The 13,797-nt window shown below is 31.9% G+C and overlaps 2 protein-coding genes across 3 annotated transcripts; both read right to left on the bottom strand.

Annotated features, from left to right (window-relative positions):
• Positions 1-454: 454 nt before the first annotated feature.
• Positions 455-4,651, bottom strand: LOC148601678 (protein mono-ADP-ribosyltransferase PARP15-like). Its single transcript, XM_088554172.1, has 5 exons — positions 3,500-4,651; positions 2,269-2,410; positions 1,837-1,943; positions 1,226-1,448; positions 455-967 (listed from the first exon to the last, which is right to left on the bottom strand). The coding sequence occupies exons 2-5, from the start codon at positions 2,391-2,393 to the stop codon at positions 556-558; spliced, it is 867 nt and encodes a 288-aa protein (XP_088410298.1). The 5' UTR covers positions 2,394-2,410; positions 3,500-4,651; the 3' UTR covers positions 455-555.
• A 2,048-nt stretch (positions 4,652-6,699) lies between these two features.
• Positions 6,700-10,587, bottom strand: LOC148601677 (protein mono-ADP-ribosyltransferase PARP15-like). Of its 2 annotated transcripts, none has more exons than XM_088554170.1 (5): positions 10,443-10,587; positions 9,283-9,431; positions 8,478-8,569; positions 7,480-7,702; positions 6,700-7,237 (listed from the first exon to the last, which is right to left on the bottom strand). In XM_088554170.1, the coding sequence occupies exons 2-5, from the start codon at positions 9,405-9,407 to the stop codon at positions 6,826-6,828; spliced, it is 852 nt and encodes a 283-aa protein (XP_088410296.1). In that variant the 5' UTR covers positions 9,408-9,431; positions 10,443-10,587; the 3' UTR covers positions 6,700-6,825. The 2 variants fall into 2 exon arrangements, with proteins under 2 accessions (XP_088410296.1, XP_088410297.1); XM_088554171.1 differs by lacking the exon at positions 10,443-10,587 and adding an exon at positions 9,616-9,758.
• Positions 10,588-13,797: the final 3,210 nt, after the last annotated feature.

The raw sequence follows: 13,797 nt of genomic DNA, 5'->3' as shown, positions 1-13,797 counted from the left end.
ACAAATAGTTGATATTTTCATTGTCATCGAGAATGCCATTAACGGTCTGGTTAAAATCGAATTAGGCAATTTATTGGAATGAATTAATAACCAAAGTATAGCCACAAGTACTAAAAAGCTCCCAGATTTAAAGAGTGTGCTGTACTTGTTCGATAGTGTAATAACCGAATTTCTTTCACAGTGTGAGTGATTGTTATTTTTCATACAGGGAACATTCGTAAAATAATTCCTTTTTGTATATTAAAGCAATACTATTTTACTGCAGATTTCATTAACTCAAGTTCAAAGCATTGTAGCGAGAATAGAAACCATGATATTTCTGATACATGTGTTTTCTTTTCATGCTAATTTTTGTGGATTTTTTGTGAATTTAATTTTGGTCCACTATGTCAATTGCAATTGTCAATCTGTATCTCCTATATTTTTTTGGCTTCGAATGGTTTAAGAGTTGATGTCACAAAGATAACATTTATTTCAGATACATTAATAGTAATAACAAAATAATCTAACTTAACAATAACATGCAATGGATGGAACATTTATTCGTCAATATGTTTATATGTACTCAATAAGATATTCAGGATAGTACTGACTGTCATGGTATATACAGTATATGCTTGGATCGAACTCATTGTTATAACAGCTGTCAAAAAGGGGACCACCCTCAAATTGTGGAGGTGGGCGAGTGTAGTCATGTTTCCCTTGGCAAGAGTTTCCCGCCAAAACCTTACACAGAAACATATATTTGTGACCGGCATCATCGGGTTTTGCGTATCCGTCGGAATAACTGGCATTTACAGCGAAATATGTGCCTTTCCCGAGCATGGTACCCGTTCTGTTTCCAGCCAAACGGGGATCGAGATTTTGGTCAGATATTACATCTAGACTGCTGGGTGTAGTCCCATGAAATAACGAGAGTTCGTTGATGCAACCTTTTCCGTAGGTGTCCTCCATTTTTCTTTTCCTTCTATGAAAAAGTATTAAATAAAAGCATTTACAGTAACGGTTGGATAATCATAATCTTTAACTTTGTGAAAATCTGTCCTTTTTTTATTCATAACAAATTTTCATTTAAACAAAAATATATAATTGTAGGCCTAAATGGTTTTAGATAGTTTGCCAAACAATACATTGAATGACTACTTTACTTAAAAAAACGAACACGTATTAGTATATTTTGTTAGCATTATAAATTCTCAAAACATATTTTGGATACTAAACTTACAAAAAGTAATTTTCCCATACAAATTTATTCTGAAGCCTATGTATGGAAATAATAGTCCGGTTTGATAATGTTTTCTCAAACTTCAACTGCACATTTTCCCATTCCATCATCATTAATCCGTCCTCGCTCTGATCAATAGTCACCATAAGTTTATCTTCCCCATTCATGTCTGTCCAGTGGCATGGCAATTTTAAAGTCTGAGCTTGGTTCTTCGTAAAATGAGCTATTGGGAAAAAAAATTAAGACATCAATTTGATTTTGCAGATAACCCCTATTATTTTACTAACTGTTGAGTGCAGAAGAGGCAAACAATGTGCCTTTCAAGTATTTACACATTTTATGTCGTTACCAAGAACCTAGGAAAGTACGAATCTACAGTAGACAAATATAATTAAAATATATAAATATAGTAACATACAGTCACGATGTTAAAAAAAACCTTGTTTTGAAAGGTTTGAATTTTTAATTGAAAAAAAAAACTAAACGTTAGACAGACATATTTGGTTAAAGTATATACCTATACTTTACATTGTACCTTCCACAATCCTAGATTTCTACCACACGTGACATTTGATCGTAAGAGAAACTGACAACGTTTCTATGGTTATTACCTCTCACGTTCGACACGTGTGATGTTACAGTCCCCGTCTTCTGTGCCGTCTGTGTAGCAAGAGGATATACAAGAGGCTTGTTTTTGTACATCGTACCAGTAACAAAGCTAAAATTAGCAATTATATCAAGTCACAAAACCTGAGACGGCCGTTGAACAAATACATCAAAAAGTCCTTTTACCCTTTTCATTCTCCTTCATATATACTAATGGGTATTTAATGTGAGCTTTTGTAAGTCTACAAACCAAGCCTAAGTAAGGATAATTCGTAGAGTAGAAGAAACCAAACTTGCTCATGAATACATACAAGACATAAACTGCAGACGAGTAACTCCAAGGAAAATTAAAGTAAAAATATAAACGATAGGCACAGACTCCGCGCAAAGTCGCCAAGGAAAGGTGTACAGATATAAAACAATATGAATATTCGAACCTTGTCGACTTATTAAATGGTGTGAATGCTGGTGGTGGCTTTTTATGGGCAGTTGTTGTTGCCAACATTTTCCTTGGAGCTTTCCCTCCAGTAGACGCCCGTGCAGTCTGCTTAGTTCGACCCATTATAGTGCTGTAGTATTCTATAAATTAAAAGCAGAGATATTTAATTAAAAAAAGGGAAAACATAAAAGTCTGATTATTACAGTCTGAAAATGCTTGATAATATAAATAAATGTCAAAAACAACAGTTGTTATATTATGTTTTTTTAAACTTAAATTTTTTAAGGAGTAGGAACTCTTTAAAAAGGTAAAATTGTTAAGTATAAAGAATAATCAAGGAAACCAAGATTCTGGCGAAAGTCAGAAGAATATGTTATCCAGGGACAAAGACCAGACAAGGAAAACAGACAAACACAACAAAGAATATTAAGTAACTAAAATAATACATACAAAGTAACAAAAGTAAATGAGCAGCACGGACTCCACTGAAAACTGGGAGGATGGACCAGATGCACCGGTAAGGTAAGCATATGAAATTAATCTAAAACTGAAATAGGATGTGGCTAGCACCTTTAGCCCTTGGCTTGCAACAGAAATGGTGCTTTGGTTTATATATGTCATTGATAACACAAGGGTTACATTTTATTTGTAAACACCTGGTGTTAATAGGCAATGATCGACAACTGTTATTTAAATATTTTTTTCTAAATATAGTCATGAATCAACAATCAATATACCCGTGGTTAGTCATATCTATATTTAGAACATTTGCATATGGTTTAAACTATTGATATCATACAAAAATAAAGAAGATTTTAAATAAGAAAAAGGGGCGTATATCCACACAAGAAATTTTTTTTGTAATACAGAACGCAACCAAAGCTTTACTATTGTTTTCCGAGGATTTGTATTTTTAACTTTATTGTAATGTTAATGAATTCATATATTATAATGATAGTATTAAACATTGTCAGATATTCATGGTATATCAAGTTTATAAACAAAATGAAGGTGCAAAAATTGTAAAATAAATTTTAACTCGAAATAATTTTGTTTAATTCGTACATTAATCTTACACAGAGATATAAAGGACTTGTAAATCGATCAAAACTGTGATTTCATGATTTTCAAACGATATCAAATGATATTCCTTCTTATGAAAGAGTAATCAAGGGAATCAATGTAATGCAATTGTTATAATGATTAAATAATGCGACACAAATATTTACCTCTGTTCAGTTCTGTACCCAACGTCCAAATGAATATCCAAAGAGTAATCGAAAATTATATGACGATGGCATTGCACTACACTGAGATTTGATGTCAACCAATCATGTTCAACACAAATATCACATTGTCGCTTCAACCACTCTACCAACCAATTGCCAACAAGCGAACAACCAGAATAACGTAATATCAATGTTTAGAAATAAGTATTGGGTCATGGCCAACCAACTGTTGTTGGTTTAAAATTGGAACAACATTTCACCATGTTGTGCAATATCATAACGTTGTCATTGACAACTATAAACACCAACCAGCTTATCAACCAAATACCGGCCAACATTCAACCAATGTTTGTACAACAAGGTCGACCTTTGACTTGTAGATAAGAATAGACCAAACATCGATTCCCGATGTTGTTGAAAGTATTTAAATCTTTGACATTAGGTTAATTTATTAACTGTTAAAGTATTCTATCTGGAAATAGGTCAATATCAATTCTAAAAACGTTTACATGTATGTTACTTATTGGTTTTTAATTCATACTATTTGTATAAAAGAAATTATTTTGATACTTTATTCGTTGAATGCTAATGTACTACAGTGGGATTTGAACTTAGTCACCTTTACTTGGTAAATTAAATTTCAAGATAGACATAACCAGCCAATTTGATTTTGTTTAAATATCAGTCTATATGAAATTCAGACACAGCCACATGCTTTTTAAGAAATTATAGTTCGTGCATACAGATCAGTATTTTGGAGAAACACGTGCAAACATCTCCCATTAAAATCAACCAAATTTAGAACGATACCTCTTGAAAGAGTAATAAAAGTGAACCAAAATTCTAGCAGAAATCAAACGAATGTAATCCAGAGTCAACGACCAGACATGGAAAACAGACAAACACAACAAAAATATAAAGTAACTAAAATAATACATACAAAGTAACAAAAGTAAATGAGCAACTCGGATCCCACTAAACCTGGGAGCTTGGACTAGGTGCACCGTATGGTAAGCGTCCTCTGCTTTTCTAGAAACACCCGCAAAATAATGGTACATGTACAATCTCTGTAACTTCTTTCTCTAAACAGCACAAGCAGAATGACACACTGTGACAGGTTATGCGGTCTGCAAGTGTATCTGAAAAAGAAATATAAGTACATTTTGTGATTTTTTTACTTGTATGAATCACCTCCTGTCCAATATTTAAGAAGACTGTAACTTAAACATAGACGAGACACTGATCAACTTTGAATAATTGAAACCATACAAATGGGTTAAATATTATAATACTTATCTTAATGTAACATATTTGTATACCGATTTATATATATACATGTTTACCTTGACCTGTTTAACAAATATTTGTATCTATCATAATGTACTTTAATATTATATATACAGTTCTATGGCTATCAGGAAGAAATTCAAGGTAAAGATGGTGGGGTTCGATATAATAGTTTGCCCTCTGCCCGAAACTCAAATCGACCTTCATCATTTTGTTGGCACGGGATAAACAATTTTATACGATAATTATGAACTATTAGTTGAATGAGCAAGGCAACTAAGATTCTAGTGGAAATCGAAAGAATGTAGTCCAGGGACAAAGATTAGAGAGGGAAAACAGATAATTTAAACAAAGAACTTAAAATAAGCAAACAAATACGTACAAAGCAATTAAATATTAGCGACTCGGACTCCACCTAATAAACACCTAACTATGAAGTAAATAAAATTTCTTTTTGTAATAAAACGTTTCATCACTTATTATAAACAAATAATAAACAGCAAACAAACAACAACACTATGATAAAGATAACTATTTATATATATCAAATATATTTGATTTTGTTCTTAAAGCAATTTATACGTTAAGGCACAAATCGGATTAAAATTAGGAAGGCAATAGTCTAACTTATCCCGGTTTGCATATTTTTGTTATACCATTCACTTTCCCTTCATATACAAGGCTGCAATCTGTTGCGGCGATATCTTAGACATGCTACTCGGATTTCAACTGCACAGATTGAATTACTTCTTCATTTGACTTCGGAATAATAACGAATTTTACAATTATTGGTTGGTCATCAAAATAATCTATCAGCTGGTATGATATAGTCAACATGGTTATCAAAGAAAGTCGATAAATGGGTCCGTACCACATGGAAGGGCCATAGTTTCAAACCAAAAAGGAGCGGCATGCACATCAACTAAGAAAGGACGTGTTGGCGTAGAAATTGCGCGAGCTTTGAGATTATCTAACTACATTAGAATTAATCAGGAATACTTTCAGTACTTTTTAAAATAAAGTGTGCAGAATGTATAAGTTTTAGTACATATCTTGTTAGAAGCTTTTTTCCGACGCAGTAGGTATAGTTTCGCTTTTTATCCTTTGACCTTAAAGACGCTCTTCCATGGAAACGCAAATCACCTGATCGCAATTCTGTTTCCCTATTGGCCAAATACTGATTACTTAAAATAGCGTGTCATATGATATTTCTCGAATGAAATTTAGTAACAGGAACAAATTTTACTGCGTCGGCTATCTTTATTTTTGAAGATAGTACTTGTTGTTTCTTATTATTTTTACAATTTCCTTTTTATCACTATAAAACTTTTCACATTCAGACACATATCAATTGATCGGAATAGATTTGTTTTCTCACTTAATAGAGTAAGTTTATTATGTATTAAATGTATTTTATTTACAATTTATCTGATCAAGCAAATGAATTGGTATTTTGAAACGTTTTCTTTTCTTATTTAAATAGCTCTTTCTTTCCTATTGTTGGAAACACCTTTGAACGACAATAACGAATATTGTATACATTTGTCGTGCGGTTGAGCATTTTTTCATTGTCTTTCTTATAGGAATTTTTTATGGGACCACTAACACCTGTTTCCACATGCCGTTATAGTATTTCCTGAACGCATTGTGCATTCCCATTTCAAAATACATGTATTGATTATAATCGGGAACGCAACTTATGGTCTTGTTAACTTTTACTTTGTAATTCGGTATTTCGGAACTCAGTTCATAACACTGTTAATTTTCGTCCTTTATTTAATGTGTGTGTGTGTGTGTGTGTGTGGACTACTTACAGTGTTTTTTTTATTTTAGTTTTAGCAGGTAAATTTAATTGATAACCTTCATATATTTCGTAAACTGTTGGCTGTATTTAATTTTTTTTAAACTAATGCTACAAATTTATAATTTATTTCAAATTCTCTAACAAAAGTAACAAAATAATTTAATTCAACAACATACAATAATATACAATAATGAGCGGAGGAATGAAAGAATGGAGAGTCTAGACGACAATATGTTTATATGTACTCAATAAGATATTCAGGATAGTACTGACTGTCATGATATATACAGTATATACTTGGATCGAGCTCATTGTTATAACAGCTGTCGAAAAGGGGACCACCCTCAAATTGTGGAGGTGGGCGAGTGTAGTCATGTTTCCCTTGGCAAGAGTTTCCAGCCAAAACCTTACACAGAAACATATATTTGTGACCTTTGTCGTCTGGCTTTGCGTATCCATCAGAATAACTGGCATTAACAGCGAAATATGTGCCTTTCCCGAGTATGGTACCTGTTCTGTTCCCTGCCAAACGGGGATCGAGATTTTGATCAGATATTACATCTAGACTGCTGGGTGTAGTCCCATGAAATAACGACAGTTCATTGATGCAACCTTTTCCGTAGGTGTCCTCCATTTTCCTTTTCCTCCTATGAAAATATATTTACAGTGATTAGTGATTATGGAAAATTTGACATTGTAGAAAATATGTGTTTTTATTTATTCTTAACAAATGATTCTTAGGAAAATATATATTTCTATGTCTTTTTTGTTACGGATAGTGTGCTGAACAATAATCTCAATGGTAATTTCACATTCACGAATGATTATGTATATGTATATATTTTTAGTAGTGTTTATTCTCAAGTCATGCTTTTGATACTTAACTTACAGAAAGTAATTTTCCCATACAAATTTATTCTGAAGCCTATGTATGGAAATAATAGTCCGGTTTGATAATGTTTTCTCAAACTTCAACTGCACATTTTCCCATTCCATCATCATTAATCCGTCCTCGCTCTGATCAATAGTCACCATAAGTTTATCTTCCCCATTCATGTCCGTCCAATGGGTAGGCAATTGTAGAGTCTGAGCTTGGTTCTTTGTAAAATGAGCTATTTGTAAAAGGAAACAACTTATCATTATAAATTTCTTTAGATTTTGCAGACAACCACCATTATTTGACTTACTGTGAAGTGCAGAAAAAGAAACGGAAAATTACCTTTCTAGTATTTTTACAATCCATGTATGTATTTTATTACGAAAACCTTATTATAACTCAGATGTATAAATATATAGACATACAGTCATTTTATCTAGTGAATACTTTACAGTTAACGTGAAGTCTTGAATTTTTATTGGAGGGAACTTATAGTTAGGATTAAATGTGTGAATTCAATTAATCAGTCCATATCAAATTCAGAACTATGGTGAGGTGATTCATGGTATAGAAAACCCACGGTACAAACAATGCGTTTTGGTCTACATATGCTATATTTTTATGTGACTTTAGTACTTTCTGTATTAAGATCTGTACTTTGGAGAAAATTACACTTTATTAACCTCTCACTAAAATCAACCAACTCAAACCAAATCAAGAACGAGAACTTTTGCAAAGTGTCAATTTCATGTAAAATCTACACCAATTTTATCTCAAAAGCGTAACACCCGAATGAAAAACTACGACTTGTCATGTGATCAGTAAGCGATTCTGAACACGGATTATAAGTAAATTCCGTTAGTTTTTGACATGCATGACTCACCTCCCTGCCTGATTCTATAAAGACTGGTACTTAAATAGAATAACGCCTTACCTTTCACAATCCTAGATTCTTACCACATGTGACATTTAATCGTAAGAGAGTCTGAACACATTCATATGGTTCTTACCTCTTACGTTTGACACATGAGACGGTACACTCACTGTTGTCTGTTCCGACTGTGTAGCAGGTTTATTTATAGATGTCGTACCAGCAACAAAACTAAAATTAACAATTGAAGGACGTCATTATCACTGACGAAGTTCAAAAGATTTATTACTCATTTTTTACACATACACATGGCTTTATATAAGACGTTAACTAAACCTAAGGATGTTCGCTGCTCCCTTTAACAATATCAATGATTTCAAAGGATTTTGACATTGTAAGAGATATTTGACGCTACGTGTTCGTGTTGAGACATAAAACTTTTGAAATGGTGGCGGGAAAAGGATTTTCTTGATTTTCATAGGTTTTGTCTTAATAGGTTTTATCTGTTCAAAACGCTAAAGAAATAACAAGGATTTCATAAAAGCTTCCCAAATAACATTTCAGATGTATTTATTGAAATTATAAAAATAAAAATGGGGGAGGGGTGCTAAAATATTAATGTATGAAATGGATAAAACCAGAGGAGTCTGAAACAAATGATACAAATGGTTGAACATGGGTTACGACCAGCGAACATCCTCAATATAATTTCTTTAACCGTTTTTTTTTTTTTTCAAAAGTCAAAATAGGGCAAATCCGTACACAAAACAACAAACACACACTCACATTTAAATGAACAGACGAAGGTTAACAATTATAAGAAACTACATAGAACACAAAATAGACCGAGATAAACCGAGCAGCACAGACTCAAAACAAATATGGTGAACTGAAGAAAGGATAGCAGATCATATGCTGAAGGTACAAATAAAAAGAAATTGTACCTTATCGACTTCTTAAATGGTTTGGATACTGGTTGAGGCTTCTTGTGGGCAGTTGTTGTTGCCAACATTTTCCTTGGAGCTTTTCCCCCAGTAGACACACGTGCAGTCTGCTTAGTTCGAGCCATTGTAGTATCTTCAATATTCTATATCTAAAAACAAAAACAGAAATTGAAAAATTAAAGTCAGAAGTCATGCTTTGGTTATCATTTGTCGTTTACACAATTCCTTATATGTTACTTTTTATTTGTTATTATTTGGCGTTTTTCAGGTCATTAATTCTCTAAGAATATTGTAAAACAGAATACGTAAAAGTAATAACCCGAAATGACCTACCAATCAAGTCAATTAGATATCTAAATACGTCATTATTTGAAGTTTACTATAAGCTGTTCTTGCGTATTTGAATATAATTTTATGTTCCATTATCAACTGAACTTAAATGCAGGTAATTGTTGAAAGTAAATTCCGTATGGTGAGATCATATTTTTTCTTATGTGTGCATGGCAATAGTAATATGATATGTTAACTAAATAACGGCCAACGGAGTCTAAAATTCTGCACCTTATTTGGTCACAGAGGCGTGACATTATCTCATCCTGTTAATATTTAATAAATAATTGACAGTTGCTATTTAAATGTTTCTCTAAAAATAGCAACTAATCAGCAGTTTAACAATCAATATACCCATGATATACCTAATCTATATTTAGAATATTTACATATTGATTTGTTCAATATTGAAATTATACGGATTAAAGAAGATATAAAATGGGAAAGGGGGATTGTATCTATACACAAAAACTTTATTGTATTAACACCAAAAACCAAAAAGATACACGTCATTATAACGATTTATGCTCTCATTATTAATGCCATGTTTTTAACTTATACAATAATCTATAAATCCATATAAAATGATTAACCTTATTAACTATTGACTATCAAGCTTTTCACTAATTATTTTAAGACACATATTTGAGGATTTAAATGATATAAATTTTATTATAACCCTATTTTTTCCGTTTGCGACGCTAGGTATAATTCATAGATTAATCTTACATAGAACTATGTGTGTAAGTTGTTCAAAATTACGGTTAATGGTTATCCATATCAAACAATTTTATTTTTATTATCACAATTAATGCGATACAAATATTTACCTCTGCTCAGTTCTATGTCTTAAGCAAAAATAAATTTCCAGTGAGTAAGCAAAAATTATATGACGATGGTATTGCACAACACTGACCGTATATGTCAACCAATCATCTTCAATATTAATGTCACGTTGTCGCTTCAAGTCACCAACCAATTGACAACAAGCGAACAACCACAATAACGTCACATCAATTTTTAGAAATAGCAATTAGGTCATGGTCAACCGACAGTTGTCGGTTAAAAATTGGCACGGTATTTCAACTTGTTGCGCACTTTCATTCCATACGGAAATAAGTTGTTCATGACAACGATAAACACCTACCAGCTTGTCAACCGAACACCAGCCAACATTCAACCAATGTTTGTGCAACGAGGTCAACCTATGATTTGTAGATTAAAATAGCCCACAAAATCGACTCGCGATGTTGTGAAATATTTAAACCCTGGCATATAATAGAATATTTACTGTTCTATACATGGAAAGTAGGTCAAGTTGAATACTTTAAACTATTTACATGTAAACTTGTTTTTAGTTTAAAATTCATATGATATAGTATAAATACAAAACATAAAAAATGAAATATTTGTTACTTTATTCGTAGAACAATAATTAATTTAGCGAAACTGGTACCTTTTCATCATTAAATAGTATTGTCATGTTTAAGGTAAATTTTACCAGTAATAAATCGATTTTGATTTAGGCTAAGTATGATTTTCATTCACAGCTATTGGTACAAACTCTCTCTCTCTCTGTGCAATACAAATGAATGTATAAAGTAACATCTTTCCTCTCCTACCGGTTTCACTGCTTCTGTAGATAATCATGGTTGAAGACGTTGTTAAGAGTTACTTGGCGACGTCGCGTTATAATTAAAGCGAAAGTGAAAGTGACGTTCACTATAAATAGTACAGTTATAAATAACGTCTTGGGAAAAAAATATTCATCTTTCTAGTATTTATTATACTTCTATATATTTTTACTGATTTTTTTTCGAGTGTTAAAATGTCGGTCATACTTTTGAATAAAAAATGTTTCTTTATACGATATTGTTCCGTTATTTCATCCGGAAATTTATAAAACGGAAATATTGTATAGTTCTTATTTCCACAGTTCTCTAAATGTCCACTTGTATTTTGCGATATTCTGGAATTTTTAATATATAACTCGTACCGCTGTGACATCTATGTCAACACCGCCTGCACAAAGTTAGACCACTCGGTTAGCTCTGCTATATAGCGGACTTTGTGCAGGCGGAGTTGCCATAAATGACACGAAAGTATGAGTTCGAGTTCCGCTGATGGAACGATCAAAATTTTGTTTCGCATATGCACAAATTATCTTTTGTCTGCTACTTAAAAAAACAAAAACAAAACAAAACAAAACAAAACGAATTTTGTTTCGCATATGCACAAATTACCTTTTGTCTGCTACTTAAAAAAACAAAAACAAAACAAAACAAAATAAAACAAACAAAAACGATACCCAAATCAATGTTAAATACTGATTCCTTGCAAATAGTTTAAGAATTCTAAAACCAATCTTATTTTATCTACGTTATCTGACCTGCGATACAAATAACTGTAACAACATTGTTGTCGTGTAACACATTATTCCCATACTAGTACATTGCTATGAATTTGATTGGCTAGGAACGCATCTTTACAAATTCCATGCACGAGGGGTTTGTACGTCTTATTTAGTATAAAAACCAAAATCACAGAGAAATATGCTGACTCTAGGGTAGAAATAAAAACGCTTTGTAGTAAAAATGTTTTTTTCAAGCACCTTTTCTTATAAATCTGATACTACAATAGATGTTAAGGAGGTAGACCTGGGGTAAGGGACACAACTTTTACAAATCATTGGAATGTTTGTATTCAGCATTTTAGTCTCAGTCTGGTATTCTTTGTCCCATAGGCTTCTATAATATACATTAAATCTTCGTCGTTAAAAAAAATAGACGAAGAGTTTCAATATAACTTTTGACCACGTGTTTTTTCATTAAGGAAATGTCAAAAATAATATTTAGGTCCATTTTAGAAAAAAGGCACGAACTTTGGTACACCAGGACAGGTCGAACTAAAAAGAGACTTTATTTTGAGTTTAAAATATAGACTCCTTTTTTTTCTGAAGCATTATTTTTCATGAAAATACTGCTTTTTATAAAAAAAACCAAGTTTTTTTAGTGTCATAGCTTGATATTTACCCTGTACTTTTTGGTGAAAAATGATAGTCATTTGCCAAGAAAGCGCACTATATTTTTAACCTCCATGTTTTGACGTACACCCGCTCAGGAATATGTAATACAAGACTTATACCTATTATTAATAAAAACTTTTAGATATCTTTAAATGTTGTTGTTTTTTTCTATAACTATGTTCAATTTCCAACTTAAAGACAAAATATCTCTGTCGTCCTGCTTTCCTGTGAATTTTTGTTCCAATTTTCATATAGGTACCCTATAACAGTATTAAGTCAAATATCTCAATTTATGCAAAACAGACAAGTTTTGATAAAAAAATAATTTAGTTCCTTTTTATACATAAAAAGTGGTCTGTATTGATAAGACAAATGCCTTAACTGTTCTATGAATACCAAATTGTTTCAAAATCTCTACTTGTTTTGCCCGTGTTTACAAAAAGTCCGGACCCCCCTTTTTAGCCTTAACACAAGGGAGCCTCTTGATAAACTACAATCTGCTTACTGATACAGCCAATTGCACAAAGTTGAACATATTGTTTACACAAAGGTAAAATAGACTCAGAATGCTGTATATTTATCATTATTTTAATGAAAAAAAAAACATTTTAGTAGCCAAAAATGCTGATTTTCAGTCAAATTTGGTACCATGGGCATGTATAAATGTACTCAGTAGTTTCAAAAGGAGATATATATTAGAGACACAGATAGATATTTTGCAAGAACAGTAAATAACATACACAGAAAACATCAAAGTTTCTACTTACTTCACACACTATTGAAGATAATTCAGTTTTTTATATGTCATTACCCCCAATGTTTTATAAGACGCATTAGAATATAAGTGGAAGTATAATTAGAAAGGGTCATTTATGAGATAAAAAATGTTTTATTGGTCAGCATTCACTTTTAATCAATCAAAAGCTGTAGTATAGCACTTCTTGAGCAGTTAAAGTAGAATGAAAGTGAAATTCAACCATTTTCACGTCTCTACTCCAAGTATTAAAAATGTCAAAAATTCAAAACTGTTTATAATTCAAAAATTTAAGTCACCCCATTTATTTCTTATATAGTTGTGTTGAGAAAAAATTTAATAATAACAATTGCAATCCATTGGCCATCTTGTAATCTATAAAAACATTGCTAATTTCCAAATCTAG

The sequence above is a fragment of the Perna viridis genome, chromosome 12, assembly GCF_037379345.1.
Source record: "Perna viridis isolate PV_CMFRI_1.1 ecotype Kerala chromosome 12, ASM3737934v1, whole genome shotgun sequence".
NCBI classification, from domain to species: domain Eukaryota; kingdom Metazoa; phylum Mollusca; class Bivalvia; order Mytilida; family Mytilidae; genus Perna; species Perna viridis.
Note: the sequence above shows the minus strand (reverse complement) of the source record. Positions and strands in the feature narration are given on the sequence as shown.